This window comes from Natrix helvetica, assembly GCF_964273705.1.
Source record: "Natrix helvetica genome assembly, chromosome: 1".
Lineage (NCBI taxonomy): Eukaryota > Metazoa > Chordata > Lepidosauria > Squamata > Natricidae > Natrix > Natrix helvetica.
In genome coordinates this window covers 66,918,712-66,935,905 of record NC_138548.1, presented here as the reverse complement: position 1 = coordinate 66,935,905, position 17,194 = coordinate 66,918,712, and the positions used below count along the sequence as shown (strand labels likewise).

General features: G+C 39.3%; 1 protein-coding gene across 2 annotated transcripts in view; it reads right to left on the bottom strand.

Annotated features, from left to right (window-relative positions):
* CDIN1 (CDAN1 interacting nuclease 1) overlaps positions 1-17,194 on the bottom strand; it is a 150,367-nt gene that overhangs the window by 23,609 nt on the left and 109,564 nt on the right. The window contains exon 11 of one of the 2 annotated variants that reach the window (XM_081955776.1): positions 5,487-5,743. The exons of the other annotated variant lie outside the window; for it this stretch is intronic. Within the exon in view, the coding sequence (XP_081811902.1) occupies positions 5,578-5,743 (166 nt within the window). The 3' untranslated portion in view covers positions 5,487-5,577. Of the gene's footprint in view, positions 1-5,486; positions 5,744-17,194 lie in introns of those variants that run through there. 2 annotated transcript variants of the gene reach the window in all.

Sequence of the window (17,194 nt, the reverse complement as noted above, 5' to 3'; positions counted from 1 at the left end):
AAATAAAGAATCTGTAATCCCAGTGATATATGCAGATTGTAACTGTAAACCAATGATGCCAATTTGAGGAGATTTCTCAAATCATTGTTTATTGGCTGAGATTTATTTCATTACTTACTTACTTTACTTTATTTGGACTTTTATACCGCCCCCTCTCCCCAAAGGGACTCGGGGCGGTGTACAGTCAGATAAAACACATAAATAAATAGAAAGTACAAACATAATTACATACTCAGTACCTAAAAGAGGAGACAATAAGAAACTGTACATAAAGCAAAGCAGCTAAAAACAATATTTAAATAACCCCTAAAAATACCCAATTAAAATATCTGCCAGGAGGTAGAATAAGACTATGAATGGGCCAAGCCGGCTAAACGGAACAGGTGAGTCTTCAGTTTTTGTCGGAAGGAGCGGAAGTCGGTGGTGGTTCTGATATCGGGGGGGAGGTCATTCCAGAGGGTTGGGCCCATCATAGAGAAGGCTCTACTCTTAGGCGCCGCCCGTTGGCATTGCTTAGTGGACGGCACCCGGAGGAGTCCCTCCCTGTGAGAGCGAATCGGTCGCAGGGAAGTGTGTGGTAGGATGCGATCCCGCAAGTACCTAGGTCCTGAGCCATGGAGCGCTTTAAAGATGGTAATTAACACCTTGAAACGCACCCGAAAGACCACAGGCAGCCAGTGCAGCTCGCGCAGGAGCGGTGTTACGTGGGAGTACCTAGTACTCCCCATAATAGCCCGCGCGGCTGCGTTCTGGACTAGCTGCAGTCTTCGAGCGCGTCCCAAGGGAAGCCCCATGTAGAGGGCATTGCAGTAGTCCAGCCGAGACGTCACCAGTGCATGAGTGACCGTGCGTAGGGCGTCCCGGTCCAGTAGGGGGCGCAATTGGCGCACCAGGCGAACCTGGTGGAACGCGCCCCTTGCCACGGCTGCCACATGGTCATCCATTGACAGCCGGGCATCTAGGAGGACGCCCAAATTGCGCGCCCGTTCCACAGGGGGCAATTGCTCGCCCCCTATGGTCAGTGATGGAATCAACTGACTGAACTGGGGTGCCGGTAGCCACAGCCACTCAGTCTTAGAGGGGTTGAGCTTGAGTCTGTTGTCCCCCATCCAGACCCCAATGGCTTCCAAACACCGGGTCATCACCTCGACAGCCTTGTTGGGGTGGTCTGGGGTGGAAATGTATAGCTGGGTATCATCAGCGTACAGATGATACTCCACCCCAAAACCACGGATGATCTCCCCCAGCGGCTTCACATATGCGTTGAACAGAAGGGGCGAGAGGACCGACCCCTGAGGCACCCCACAAGTGAGTAGCCTCAGGGTCGACCTCTGCCCCCCTGCCAACACACATTGCGTCTAGTCGGAGAGGTAGGAGCCGAACCACCGCAGAACGGTGCCTCCAACTCCCATCCCCCCCAGCCGGCGCAATAGGATACCATGGTCGATGGTATCAAAAGCCGCCGACAGATCTAATAGGACCAGGATAGAGGAACAACCCCTATCTCTGGCCCTCCAGAGAACATCGACCAACGCGACCAAGGCCGTCTCCGTGCTGTGTCCAGGCCGGAAGCCGGACTGGCGTGTGTCTAGATATTCGGATTCCTCAAGGTGTCGTGGAAACTGCTGTGCCACCACATTCTCTACAACCTTCGCTAAAAAGGGAAGGTTGGAGACTGGACGATAATTAGCTAGCTCCATCGGGTCAAGGGAAGGCCTCTTGAGTAAGGGCCTCACCACCGCCTCTTTCAAGGCGGCAGGTAAGGACCCCTCACCCAAAGAGGCGTTCACCAAGCCCAGTAGCCAGCCTCGTGTCACTTCCCAGGATGCCAGTACCAACCAGGAGGGACACGGGTCCATTAAACATGTGGTCGGTCACAGCCGTCCACGCAACCTATCCAAATCCTCGGGGGCAACAGAATCAAACTCCTCCCAGAATGGTCTCACAAGACTCACTGTTGGCGGCTCCTCTGGTCCACTGAAGGGGGCCCATCCGCTCCGGATCTGAGCGATTTTGTCCTGCAGATATTCCCCAAACTCCTCTGCTCTGCCCTGTAAAGGGGCTTCCCGCGTCCTCTGTGATAAGAGAGAGCGGGTCACCCGAAACAGGGCGGCAGGGCGGTTATCGGCGGATGCAATAAGAGTGGCACAATGTCTACGTTTGGCCACTCTTAATGCCACAAGGTAAGTCCGTGAATAGGCTCTTACCTGTGTTCGGTCAGATTCGGAGCGTGAGGACCTCCACCTGCCCTCTAGGCGTCTCCTATGGCGCTTCATCACCCTCAGGTCCTCGGTAAACCAAGGAGCCCGGGTGGATCATCACCGTAGGAGAGGCCGCAAAGGCGCAACTCGGTCCAGGGCCCCAGCGGCCGCCCTATTCCAGGCGGCCACTAGGTTCTCGGAGCGAGAGCGGGTCAGGGCTACAGGGAATGGCCCAAGCTCCGTCTGGAACCTATCCGGTTCCATCTGGCGCCTGGGGCGGTACCAACTTGGACAGTTTGGTTCCGCCTCCTCGTGGTGGGGGGTAGCGCCAGGGAAGTCCAGCCGGAGACATGAGTGATCTGACCATGACAGGGGAGTGATGGTTACATCCCCTCTTCCCAGATCACTCGTCCACTGTTCAGATACGAAAACAAGGTCCAGAGTGTGGCCACCTTCGTGTGTGGGGCCCTGAATTAATTGGGTCAGGTCCATGGCTGTCATGGAAGCCATTAACTCCCGAGCTACCTCGGATGCTTCCCCCGTCGACGGCAAGTTGAAATCCCCCATGACCACAAGCTTGGGGGTCTCAACTGCCGTCTCTGAGATCAGCTCGAGGAGCTCGGGCAGGGCTGCTGATGCATAGCGAGGAGCCAAGTATACAATCAGCAAGCCCCACTGCCTCCCTGGGCCCCATTTCACACCAAGGGACTCACATCCGGGTATCTGAGGGACAGTGAACTCCCTCGGCTCTAGACATTCCCGTATAACTACCGCCACCCCACCACCCTTACCCAGGGCCCGAGGCTGATGGAATGCACGGAAACCCGGTGGGCACATTTCCACGAGGGGTAAACCACCCTCGTGGCCCAACCAGGTCTCCGTTATCCCTGCAAGGTCCAGCTCCCCCTCTGAGATCAACTCATTAATGAGGGGGGCCTTGTTGGTCACGGACCTTGCATTGCAGAGCATCAGCCTCAGGCCCTGGCTCTGTAGTTCCTGACCACCTAGATTGCGGGGGTTGGTACAAACGACCGGGTGTATTCTTTTTATTCTTTTTATTCTTAAAATTCAGTAAAATCAGACTTAATAAATTAAGAATCAGTGAGAAAAGGAGAAAGGGAATGGTGGCTGATCGGAATGCTGCCAATGTCTCCTGTTTGTACCATATTTATCTGAAAAGAAGGCCAAATATTAACCCTGTCAAAAAGGTAAGAGAGAACAAAACCCCTATGCAATGCACCATTTCCCCCACAAAGATTGCCCCATCCAGATCTCAATTTGTGTAAATCCCTCACATATGTAAAATACCCAAGACACACAAGTATGGATCTGCTCCTTCTTTCTAGCTGAAATATTAAAACGTAGAGGGAAAATGTTGTATGCTGGTAAGGTAAGAAGAAAAGTTAAGAGCCTTGATGGCACAGTGGTTAGAATACAATATTGCAGGCTACTTCTGCTGATTACCGGCTGCCTGCAGTTTGAGTCTCATCAGCTCAAGGTTGATTCAGCTTCCATCCTTCCAAGGTGGGTAAAATGAGGACCCAGATTGTTGGGGGCCATATGCCAACTCTGTAAATTGCTTAGAGAGGACTATAAAGCACTGTGAAGCAGTATATAAGTCTAAGTACTAAACCATGGTGGTGCAGGGTTAGAATGCAATATTGCAGACTAATTCTACCGACTGCCAGTAGTTCAATTCTCGATGGCTCAAGGTTGACTTAGCCTTCCATCCTTCTAAGGTCAGTAAATAAGGACACAGATTGTTGGGGGCAATATACTGACCCTGTAAACTGCTTAGAAAGGGCTGTAAAGTACTGTGAAGCGGTATATAAGTCTAAGTGCTATTGCTATTAACTGTGCTAAGTAATGGAGAGAGAACAAAATGGAAATGAAGGGGCAGTTAGACAGAGAGGAAAAGAGAACTTCATGTAAGTGTTAAAAAAAGTTACATTCAACAGGAAAATCACCATTTTCAAAAAAAGAAATGTTAATGTTTTAATGTTAAGCTAATCTTCCAAGATATCTGTGGTATACAATATTCGGATTGCAATCCTTTTTTTCAATATCTTTTATCACAGAGAATAATTGTCACTCCTCACTATGCAGATATTTGGCAGGGGGAAAAAAGTCATCCTAGTTAGGGGGAGCATTTATTAAGTGTTAACATAAACACAAAGGACTGGGTATGACCTGAAGTTAAAACATGAAATATGCGAGATTGCGTATGTGCATGTGGTTATGTTGATAGAAGTCAAAGGGATAGAACCTCTCTGTGTCTAGATCCATCCTGGTCTTATTACATTGATCAGAAATATACAGTGCTTTTCTAGACTACTTCTGTATGGTCACCATGCTGATTATTCAGGGTTCTAATTTTCCAAAATGAATAGAAGCCCCCTGGAGATCTTTTGATGGCTTCATGGCTTTGATTCAGAGAGAATTACTCTGTTGTGGTATATAACCTGAATGAGTTTAGCATCCTCAACAAGGTCTTTCAAAGTATCCTAAATGATACATTAAGATCAGTTACACTGATGATTTTATGGGGATAAACAACAACTAGTCTACGTCTGATTTATGTTAAACTGTATGTCCCAAAGGTGATTTTTTCAAGAGGCAACTGGACTTTCTGGATTTTTTTTAAAAGACGTTTCAGTTCTCATCACAGAAGCTTTTTCAACTCTTCAGCCAAGGAGCTGAAGAAGCTTCTTAGATGAGAAGCAAAATGTCTTTAAAGAAAGTCCAGTTGCCTCTGGAAAAAAGCACCTTTGGGACAACATTGACCTGGATAACTGAGAATCTCCACAGTCATTAAACCCTGTGCTATTTAAAGCAAAAGAAAAGACAAAAGGCACTATTTATTACTCATCAGTTATTTATCTAAACTGAGGTCAGTATCTCCCCAAAAGCATTGGTAAAACTGCCAGTGATACAAATGGTAATGTGTACAACCGCTCTGTAACTAAGGCAGCATTATGATATCATTAGCTAATTTATAGGTAACATCTACTCACTATTTGCTGACAATTCTCCCTGCTAATGGTAGAATATATTCACTCACTCATTCGTTTGTTCATTCATTTATTCATTCTTTATATTCTCAAATACAGTAAAAGCAGAATTGAGGGTAAGTTTATGAGACTAATAATTTCTCAAACACTTTAAACTGGGCTTATTAATATGTGTGCCTGACTGGGTGAGAGCAACATCCTGGGAAATCTAACCATCACATATCTCTAATGGTTTCTGTTCATCTTACAAGATCTAACAGGGTGAACATGGTGAAGCTTACGGGTTGTGCCATTTCTGTTTCAGGGGCAGTTCTCTGGAAGGACATGTCCTTGCAAATTCAGCTGGCCCCAATCCTGCTGGTCTTTTATAAAGCTTGATAACTTGGCTCTTCCCTCAGACATTGGACCAGGGAGTTTGATGAGCCCATATATGATGGTAGAGATGATGAATAGGTTTTGGCCCAGTTCCATTGTACTTTTTTTTTGTTTTTACTTGGTTTGTTATTTTCCTCTTTTTTAATCCTATGTAATCTGCACAAAGTTGCAATTTGTGAGTTGGATACTATATAAATTGATTAAACAGCCAAGCAAACAAATATCTACTCTTCTTTTTGACAAATATCAAAATCTTCTAGTTACTTGGGGCAAGATAATCCAGTTAACTGTAATGCCTAAAGAGTTTTGAAAAAAAGCTTGCATCCACAATAAATAAGATGAGGAAACATCTTTACCAAAGGAACAGTGTAACTGTTATGCAAAGAGTAAGTATACTTTTTATTACAAAAATAATAATTTGTGGAAAATAGGGTAAATTGTAATGAAATAGGAAATAAATGTATAAGTATAGTTTACTTCATTCTTTTAATAAATAAATGAAAAAATTTTCTAATTCCAATTCTTAATTAAAGTGTTGTCTCTCTCCCCATACTGTCCCTGATTTAATGAATATCTATCACTGTTAGATCATTTAATTATTATGGTTCATATTTTAATAGTTTATATTAAAATTCGTACACTAGTTGCTTCATACAACAAAGAGAATCGACTTAAGTTTGCAACCCAAGGAATACTTAACAGGAGGCTGCATCTAATCTTCCTCACTGACAAATGCATTGAAGTATGCTCTCACAAACGTATTTACCATAATTACTTTACATTTTCAAGCATACATTAGGCATATCTATCTCAAAATACTGTTGTGTATATAAGTTCTCATAAATATAAACCAGTGGGGGAAACAGTCTTTTCAAATATACTCAGTGCTCTGGAGTGACTCTTCTGAACATCGCAATTGCTGTTAAACAAACAAATTCTCAAGTTAATAGGTTAAGTGTTTGGGTAGTTGATAAATGTGAGGCTAATATAATCAGTGGTAGTAAGAAACCATACAATTGGTTGCTGGCAGAGCTAATCAGAACTTCTAGTTTTCACAAGGCTAAAGTTTCAGAAAGATGTATTCTCTAGGCCTTTTGACCTAGATGAGAGGTTGTACATGCTAGCCTTGTGTTCTGGTAAACAGACTGGGACTCTGAGTGCAAATCAATGCCATGTGCTTTCCACTAATAGAACACATGGCTTTAAAATTAAAATGCAATGTGATCAAGTGCTTTAGGAAATTTAAGTAGTTAAAAGAGAATGTGGCCAGATAAAATACTTAGGTCACATTTTTATGTTCCCTTGGCCCTCTCCACTTAAAAACCTGGACAAATTCAATTGTATTGTATTTCTTCACAATCTGATGGAAAAACAAAAAGTTCATTTAATTATTTCATGGTTGATTGATCTAGGGGAAATGAGGATGTTGTGCATTTCTCTACCAGATATGCCTCCTATTAGGTTAATATGTTTTATTGTAGAAGATTAAGTAAAGAAATATAGAGGAAAAATGAGTAGAGAAACTGAAAAAAAAAAGAAACACTAAAAACAAGTATGGATATTTGCAATATGCAATATAATACATCTATATTATACATATAATACAAATAGACATTGATACAGTGATGTCCCGATGTCTGGAAGCCGTACGGGTCTGGATGGATGACAACAGGCTCAGGCTCAACCCCTCCAAGACAGAGTGGCTGTGGCTTCCGGCTTCCCGGTTCAACCAGCATATGCCATCGCTGACCATCGGAGATGATCAATTAGCCCCGGTGGAAGGGGCACGCAATTTGGGCGTCCTCCTTGATGCCCGGCTGTCTATGGAAGATCATGTGACAGCCGTGGCGAGAGGGGCGTTCCACCAGGTTCGCCTGGTGCGCCAGTTGCGGCCCCTTTTGGACCGGGAGGCCTTGCGTACAGTCACTCACGCGCTGGTGACGTCTCGCCTGGACTACTGTAATGCTCTCTACATGGGGCTCCCCTTGAGGTGCACCCGGAGACTGCAGTTGGTCCAGAATGCAGCCGCGCGGGTAATTATGGGGAGATCGAGGTTCTCCCATATAACACCTATCCTGCGCGAGCTGCACTGGCTTCCTGTGGTCTACCGGGTGCGCTTCAAGGTACTGGTTACCACCTTCAAAGCGCTCCATGGCACAGGGCCTAGTTACCTGCGGGATCGCGTCCTGCCCCATACATCCCTGCGACCCGTCCACTCACACAGAGAGGGACTACTCCGGGTGCCGTCCTCCAGAGAGTGCCAGAGGGCAGCGCCCAGAAGTAGGGCCTTCTCTGTAGTGGGCCCCACCCTTTGGAATGACCTCCCCCCAGACATCAGAACTACAACCGACCTTCGCTCCTTCCGTATGAAGCTGAAAACCTACCTGTTTCGACTAGCTGACCTGGCATAACTCTACAACCTCCCCAGCCCAGGGCATTTTTAATTGTAATTTTAGTTTTTAAGGGTTAATTTCACTGGGGTTTTAACTTTTTAAGTATTGTAACTTATTTATTTATTCTTACCTCCTCTATACGCTATATAATACCTTTGTACGTCGCCCCGAGTCCCTGTGGGGAGAGGGGGCGACTAATAAGTTCAAGTAATAAATAAATAAATAAATAAATACCAAAATTAACCTAACCTCAGTCATGTCTACCCAAAAGTAAGTCCTTGAAAATAGTGATACTTTCTCTAAATGACAGTTTAATTGTATGAAGCTACTATTTAGTTTACATAGTTTCACTCTAAACCTTGTGTTCTCCCTGTATCCGATTCTGCAGTATGAACAAACCCAGAAAAGTAGAAAAATGTATTTATTCTCAAATATAAATAATTTTGAGTGAAAAGAGAAAAATGTATACCGTGAACTGATACAAAAGGACTAGTTGAATTGGACATTTCAGAAGGAGGGTATTAAAAGCTGCAATGTAACACATAATGAATTAAAAAGATGAAGTCTGTAGAATAAATATGTTAGAAAGGAGTTTTGAGAAGTCTTATCTAATTATTTTGGGGTTGGCAGTATTTGGATTATATCATTTTGCTCATGTTATACTGATAAAGTTACTGTAAATGGTTTGTAGTGATTAGAATACTGTACATAATTGGATCAAAACTATTATAATACATAAGGAATATGTGCCATTATTTCTCGTTCAAATATAAACATATTTCCTAATGTAAATAAGATAATATATTAATTTATTTAATCCATAGATTCACTAGACAAATATGTCTACTTCAATGATAATATAGAACAAATAATTTAACTCATCCTAATTTCATGCTCTATTTTGTAGAGAATTGAGTGTTTCTCATTTACCTGATACTAAGCACCAATGAATTCATATTTAAATACTTATGTGCAGTTCTAGTTATGTGTAAATTTCATTTAATAAATTGAAAGACTATGCCTTACAACACTTTAATCAAGGAGACTATTAAGTGGATAAGAACTGGCCATAAGCATTCTGTGCTTTCAATAGAATACTTGTAGCTCAGAGCTGAACTGTGGGGTCTTTGGTACCACCATTACTGTCCCATGACAGGCACAGTTATGTTTTTACATCTTTTGAAAGGTAACATTTATCTCCCAACCAGTCTTCCAGCTACTGAGTTTGCTCCATGAGAAATTGAGATATCCATAGTACTTTCTACTTTAGCATCCATAATGACATCTTACCTAAAATACAGTACCTGTCACATACCCTGAAACTTCTCTCGGACATTCAGAAATAACCAAGATTCCAACTCATTGAGGAGGATTCATATATCATACTGGTTCCAGTAGCCAAAATCTTATCAAGAAATGGTCAATACATGACAATGGATATTATTTTCAAACTGAATTTAGCAGATTTAAATAAAAATAATTTCTGGTAATGGAGATCTAATTCATGTGGATGTGTCAATTCCGCTCTTAATTAACCAGTTAATGTTGTTTGTTGTACTGAACAAATTTAAATAATCACTCTGAAAGGTTGAATTATCCCACCTCATGTATTTCTGTCATGCAATACACATTAATAGCATGTCTTCTCATACATGATCATGGATATCTGATTATGAGCTGAAGAGCCATTATGAAAAATCCACAAATGTGCACTATACATGGGAGAAAGTTTCTGTTCTGCTGACAGACACCATATGGTACAATATATAGGAACTGTTCAAACAATACAGCATGCAAAGAGTGGTGGAAAATTCCTTCTTATTTCATGTTAGCTGAAGATATCACTGAAAAGCTAATTTCCACTAGGGTGATAATACATGTCTTGTTCACATAGAAATATTTGCATATACACAAAGACTCAATTCCACATTTTGGAAAAAAGGGGAGTAATAAACATCCCTCATGATAAACTGTACATTGGAATATAATGCTTTAGCAGGCAATGATTGTTCCAGGGAGGGTTCTATGATCATGATTTTAAGCTATTCCTTTAATAAATCACATTTTAATGTCATTTTTAATATTGATGTCTCAGTCAATTATTGTTGACTGAGCAGACATTTGACTTCTAAAAGATTATTCCATATCATTCTTGCATAATCTACAGAACGAGTTAGAACCTATAAAATACCTCTAGAAATAATCCCCTATTGATTCTATGTTTAAAGAAAAATCTGTCACAAGAAATGGACATGAGCATCATGATCTATGTGTGTGTGACTTTGTGTGTGTGTTTGGCAAAGGATCTTCTATGTATTCAATATAAAGCATTTGTACTGATTATGCTTATTCTACCATTACTAAGTCCATTTTATACAAAGGCTATTCAAAACAAAACACTTCCATAAAGTCTATCTATAGTCAAGAAAGAAAATTCAAATGTAAAAGGTACAGCAAAACAAATCAAAATTGTCCAAATGAGAATAAGATAAAACAACCCTGCTGAATATCTTTCTTTTAACATTTTATTATAATTTCAGCCAAATTCACAATTGCTAGTTTTGTATATATATATTTTTCTCTATCTGCATTCAGTTTGATTCCTAGAAACTTTTTCCTTGTGTGTGTGTGTGTGTGTGTGTGTGTGTTTTGCTGAATAATGTAATATTTTATGCAGGCAATTTAATAGTTTATTCACCACTCTCTACATGAGAAAAATTCCTCAAAGCAACAGTTGGTAAAGATCTGACCTCATCTTATGAAATATGAGTATTCAGCTATCACTGAGAGTACAAATCATTATCTTGAAGTTTCATAATATTCTACTTTGCCAAAAACATTTTCTATTATTGGTAGAAGAAAAACCACTTAATAAAGGACAAATAAGAAGCAATCTGGGCATAGAAAAAATAATGATTTGATTTGAAATACCTATGGTAAGGATTGACTTCATCCCATACAGTCTATAACCACATACAGATAAATAGAGATGATATGTAGCACTTACATAATTTTTGATAAATTCTAGTCTATTTTATTTCCTCAATGTAATATTAAGTAGTCAAAATTATGAAAAATCATAATTCCTTTATCTGTGTTCAAAACTGAGTTTGTATGTTAGTTAATATAAGATTTGCAAAGCAAATGCTAAATTCTCAAGAGCAATTAGTTGCATTTATTTAGTTCTTCTTTATATGCCAAAACTTTTCAGTGTGACTCTTGACAGCCAAAGACTCTCTGCATTTTTCTAAAAGTCCATAACTTGATATCTCTGTAAATAGAATTATTATACCTGGTCTACATTCTGTAGTATGATTAACCATTAACTGACAATATATATTGTCAATATATATGAAACACACACACACACACACACACACACAAACATATAGGACTGAAAATAAGAATAGGGGTTACAGCATTAATATGCTAACATAAGTTTTCCCCATCAAATTTATATGGAATGCCCAATATCACAGATGTCTTGCAGACTACAAAATCCTTTCTTCTTCTTCTTTCATATCAGTCTTCAATGATTTCCTTCTAATGAAAAACTAATTCTTTAGTAAGGATTGCATTTGAAAATTTTCATGATTCTATGATTGATACATTCATGTAACAACTATGTCTTATAAATTGCTCAGATATTGATTGTAGATCTGTTAAAAATGTGGTAACTAACAACACTTAAACCTTCACTTATGTAATTAACATAATTAAAACATGGTTAACCAATTCTTTTTAGAAAGTCATAGTCATGGCATTCACACAAATAAATTATGTTCTCTATTATTCAATACCAAAGATCTCAAAAGCAAAACAATAAGGAGAAAATAAGAGTTAATTCATTTTTGAACAATATGCTAAGTAAAAATTACGGTATTCTTCTGTAGCACACATGTCTACATTCATCAATATATTTTTAGCATTTAATAAGAACCTATGCAGTAAAGAATAAAGAATAAAAAAAAATAAAACCTTAAAAAGAAAACACATATTAGAGATATGTCTACTTCTATATCAAAGTTGCAGACAATGCTCCAACGTTAACACTTCAGAGTCGTAATAGATGCCATCACAGTATTACCACTTCAATCTTTGTTTATTTTTTTTAGCACACCAAGTTCTGAAAAGCATGGTGTCTCACACTTATGTATTCTATAACCTTAACTATTATTCCTACTGTATAAAAGTAAACCATAAATTTGAGGTGATAAAGCACCAGTTGGCAGATGTGAAGTCTACTACGAAAGCAGAAACCTTTAAAAGCTGCGTAACCATTATGAAATAACTGACCTATATGAAACTGCTACCATGGTTCACAAATTTATTGTCAGGTTCCAGCCTCTAGCTGTTCTCTGATTGTTCTAAATACTTGACAAACTGAAGCCTTTTCACTTTCTGTTGAAATTGCCTCATCTCCCTGTCAGAGCGCCATGGGGGACTCCATTACTTTTCTGACTTCCTTCCCCCACTGACAAGTCATTTAGCTGGCTTCTTGTTGTGAAGGCTGTCCATGTCAAATTAGCCAGAGCCCCTATTGTCCTTATTACCACTCGAAAAGCCATCATGAGTAATGCTACGGGGTCCCTCAGTTGTCATCATTTGTCAGAAAGAAAGGGAGTGTGGTTACATATAGTTGACAGGTAATTTCAGTGTCTACAATTACCCCAATTAGTCTTGTCATAAACAATTCGATAAACGCACACCAATACAAACAGATAAACACACCAAGGTCTCTCACTATTAATGTTGGGTAATGGGTAAATCAGTGATATAATGTTATATTTTATTTATTTCTTTAAACTACCCACAGCTGTGTGCTGGCAGTTGCTACCTGGTCAGCACAAATTGTACTATCTACTTTCATTAGCTCATCACTATAAGAGAATAGGAAAGGCTGTGACAAAATTCATTTAGGAAGAAAAAGAGAGCAGATTGCCTAAAGCAGGTGTTATAACAAAGATAAAACAAAGGTTTCCAGTTCTTTACTGCAATGGCTTTAGAAGTGATTATTTTATGTTAATACACACATATAACAAGAAGTCCCCCAAGAAAGAAAGGGGAAAAATTGCAACTGCTTGTACTAAAATAACATTTATTTGGAAATTAAAGCACACTGGTGATATCACACATGTTAAAGACTGTTATATAGAACCAATCATTTCATTTATATTAACTCATTTTTGAGCCGGGCAATCCAGAATCTAAGAGATAATCCCCAAAAGCACTCTTATTCAATATATATATATATATCAACTAATTTCTGAATTTAGGGTATACTTGGCTAGGAATCCAATACAGTTGACAGTGAGTGATATAATTTTTGTAACCAAACACTGTCAGCAGCAATTTTTGTTTCGTAGTATAATAATACCTATCTCTTTTAACACAGTCTACCATAGAGTAACAACACTGAATTAAGAACTAGCAAGATTAGTCCTGGGCACTGTGCAAAATCTATCCACGTTTCAGCATTTCTTGAGTCTACTGTACCCTGCCTGTTTGCTGACCACATACTTAAGTGACGGGAGGAGAACCCAACAGAAACATGTTGTTGTAGGAAATTGCTTTTGGCAACTATTTGTTCAAGCTCAAGATTTTTTTTTAAAGCCAACACTAAGAACCCAACAGAAAACAGGACAGGTCTCCCTAATGAGTAATCTATTTTAGCACAGTCTTGTCTAGGCATGACAGTTTACTGAGAGGCTTGAAAAACTCGTAATTACCAGTGTTACAGGGCAATTAATGTATATTACACTGCACTACTCATGGCAGCAACTGTCATTTTCTCAATAAAAATGAGTACTCTTCAGCTAAAGGTGACATTAATTGGGACTTTAATGACTATGCAGAGGAGCTGAAGCCAAATATGAACAAAACAGCGATTCAATGAGCAACTTCAGAAACGAGAAAATTGTACTAAAATGAGATTAATTGCTGTTTAGAAAAAGGAAAGAACCTAAAAAGCTATTAAATTGCAGGGTTTGGGTGCCCGGGTGATGGTTGTGATGTTAATCTTGCATTCTCACAGCAGGCAAATATTCACTAAATTCAGAGCTTTTTGACAGCAGGAAAAATCATGTATGCTTAACTTCAATCCATCAAAAATATATTTCAGCTTTTATCAGTGTTCTAAATACTTCTGCAATTTCAAAAATTACTGCTCCATTCCTTGGCTGTCATCATGCAAATGTGAATACTGTCAATATTGCTGTGAAAAATTTCTCAGCTTCAAAAGGCTTAGTTTGGTGATAAAGAAAGAAAAATGTGAAGATTAGAATTGCAAAACACACACTACTAATATAACAGAAAGCAAACAATAAGAATATAATGTTTAAATTGTGGAAACTACTAAAATAGAAAATGATGGGGTATTTGTCTATGTGTAGGTGTAAAAATCAAAGGAAAATAATTTCTGAAAATCTTCCACAGCCTATGTAGTTAATTACTTGTTATAAATAATTAGGACATAATTTTGCAGCTCAACTTCAGGTGATGCAATGATTAAAACAGTTCTGAGGTTTCTAAAAGCCTTTATCTCTTCTACTTAATACTTGATGCAATTATATAATTGCTTTATAGGTCTTTCAACTGTCAAAATGAGTGTATACATAAAACATCACATTTAAACTATGACATACAAAGGAGGTAAACATAGGTCTGGCTTCCTTTTAAGTTTTGTCTTCAGAAAGTAGAAATTTCAAAATAGAAAAATTAATTCATCCGTTTGGAACAGTCTATGGCCTGTTTGTATGTCTAACTTTTGTGCATGTTCTGAAATAGAGCACTCAGCAGAATACTTCCCACTGCCATTACTGTATTTCACAATTATTTTTTAACAATCAGTGCTATTCCCACTCCAAGTTATAATAATTCAATAGCTAGCATTTTTGCAGAGTATAAATTTGTATAATACACATATACACATATACACAAACAAACATACATTTCAGGCAGTATTAAGCAACTTTGTCAAATAAACAATACAGAGTTTTCAAAGATAGGATGTCTTCCTAAAAAGAAGTTGTCTTACTGTTAACATTGTTTTTTTTTGATTAACTATTTTGACTGCATATTTATGCAAAGTCATATAACACAGAAAAATATTTAAATGGATGTCTTAACTTGCTTACCAATGACATAGCAGCTGAAGGAATTAGCTTTCCAGATTTGTGTTTGTCGGTATATAAGGTACCATAACGGCTAAAGGAATGGAGTTTAGCCATTATGGTACACATATACTGACCCATCAGTCCTTCAGGCAAATTCTATGCTAAATATAAGCCAGTTTGGTGTAGCTATTAAGACCCCAGATTAGAAACAGAGACGATGAGTTCCAGTCCTGCCTTAAGCACAAAGCTAGCTGGGTGACCTTAAACCAATCTTTCTTCTCAGCCCTGGAAAAGAGGCAATGGCAAACCACTTCCAAAAAATCTTGCCAGGAAAACTGCAAGGCAGTCTCCAGGTGTTGATACTGACTGAAGGGAAAAAAAGAGAAAGAAAGAAAAAAGAAAACAAGGTAAACACAAACTATTTGATTGGGTTATCTGGCAACCTATTTTGGCAGATGGACAGGCAGTTTGATGCTCTAATTTTGACCAGGCTGGTATACTGCAACATCTGGGTAAAAGTATTGTTCAAGTCAGGTTCTGAGTTATATACGTTTAAAAAAAAAGTTCTACATTCCATCTTATCTCTAAAATAAGACTGAAGAAGAAATTCGAAACAAAAATAGTTCTTTCTGTTAATATACAAACTCTAAGAAGACTCTGGAAGAATGTTTTCCTGCGATACACATATGCCTATATATCAATTTTCTTGTGGCCAAACTAAGTAATTCAGGGTGTTCCTTTCACAAACACCAGTAAGATTAAAACAATATTTGTGTGCTTAGCCACCAATTGTGTTTTAAGAAAGCACGGGAGATGAATCATTATAAAACCAAGGTATTAATTTTTGCAAAGCATCCTAGAGTGCATGTATGGCAGTTAAATCACCAAACAATTAAGCAAATCACAAATCTTTAAAAATTTGGGAATAGTTTTTATTGCTATACCAAACATAGGGAACATTAAAATACAAAATAAATAAATAAATCAGTAGCAGCGTTATTTTCCAAGAGTGATATGGCATATTCCATCACTGCAAAAGTTCTTTTTGGCTAAGGCTCATCTTTGTTTAGAGTTCAATTAGCATCAGACAGCTCTTCTCTATAAGAGGAGACCATGTCAGTCCAAAAATCAGGAGGAGCCCGATAATATCTTTTCAGGCCAACACATTTATTAAATGGTTTAATTACATTTTTTTAGTCTGTGAAATTGTTACTATTCTCCAACTGATTTCTGTCTGTCTAGAATGCATCCAGTTCAAATTCACAAGGAAAGTGTCCTCCTGAGGAATTAATGTGGTACTCATATCTCAGCTGCCCACCTGTCCCTTCCGTTATATGAAAACATGCCATGGTTGGAGAAGCCTCATTTGGCTACCTAACCTATCACCATGTCCCAATTATTTTCAAGGTTTTTCTTCAGCTGCTGATAGGCTTGCCCAGACTATGTGCATGTGGTTTTCCTACTTAGGCTCCGTTGGTCCATTCTCCAGGTGGGCTCCATTCTCACTATCCTTTGAAAGTCTTCTTTTATTTCAATGCTAATCCTTTCTTTATTATTGGAGAAGAACGCTTCTGAAGGATCATGAGAATAGAACCTGCTTAGAAAATGGCAAAAGATGACCTTGGTAGGAAGGTCACACTTAGCATAGTCTGGTTGGGTCTGTCAGCCGCTGAAGAAAAACCATGAAGATAAGTGGGGTGCTTTGCATGTATTGCTGGACCAGATAGTCACCTAAGACTTATAAGGCAACACCAGACTTCTGTGTATCAGTGGGTACTGTAGGTTGTGCCAGGCTGTCCAGGGCCTCCCCCACAGTCCCATATTCCTTACCTTGGACTCCATTTGCTTAAGGATCATCTGATATCACTTAACAACTACACCCAAGAGTGACAAGATTACAGTAATTGAGTAAGGCAATCATATGATGTCTTGCTTAATAAGTGAAGATATCTTGCTTCACTTAATGACTAAGATTCCAGGCCTGATTGTTGTCATAAGTCAAAGACTATCTGTAGTAATAGAGGTAATTATACTCTTTGCAACTATGATAGTGCTGTACCTTCCTCCCTTCTTGTATCCCAATGAATCAAGAAGGTACT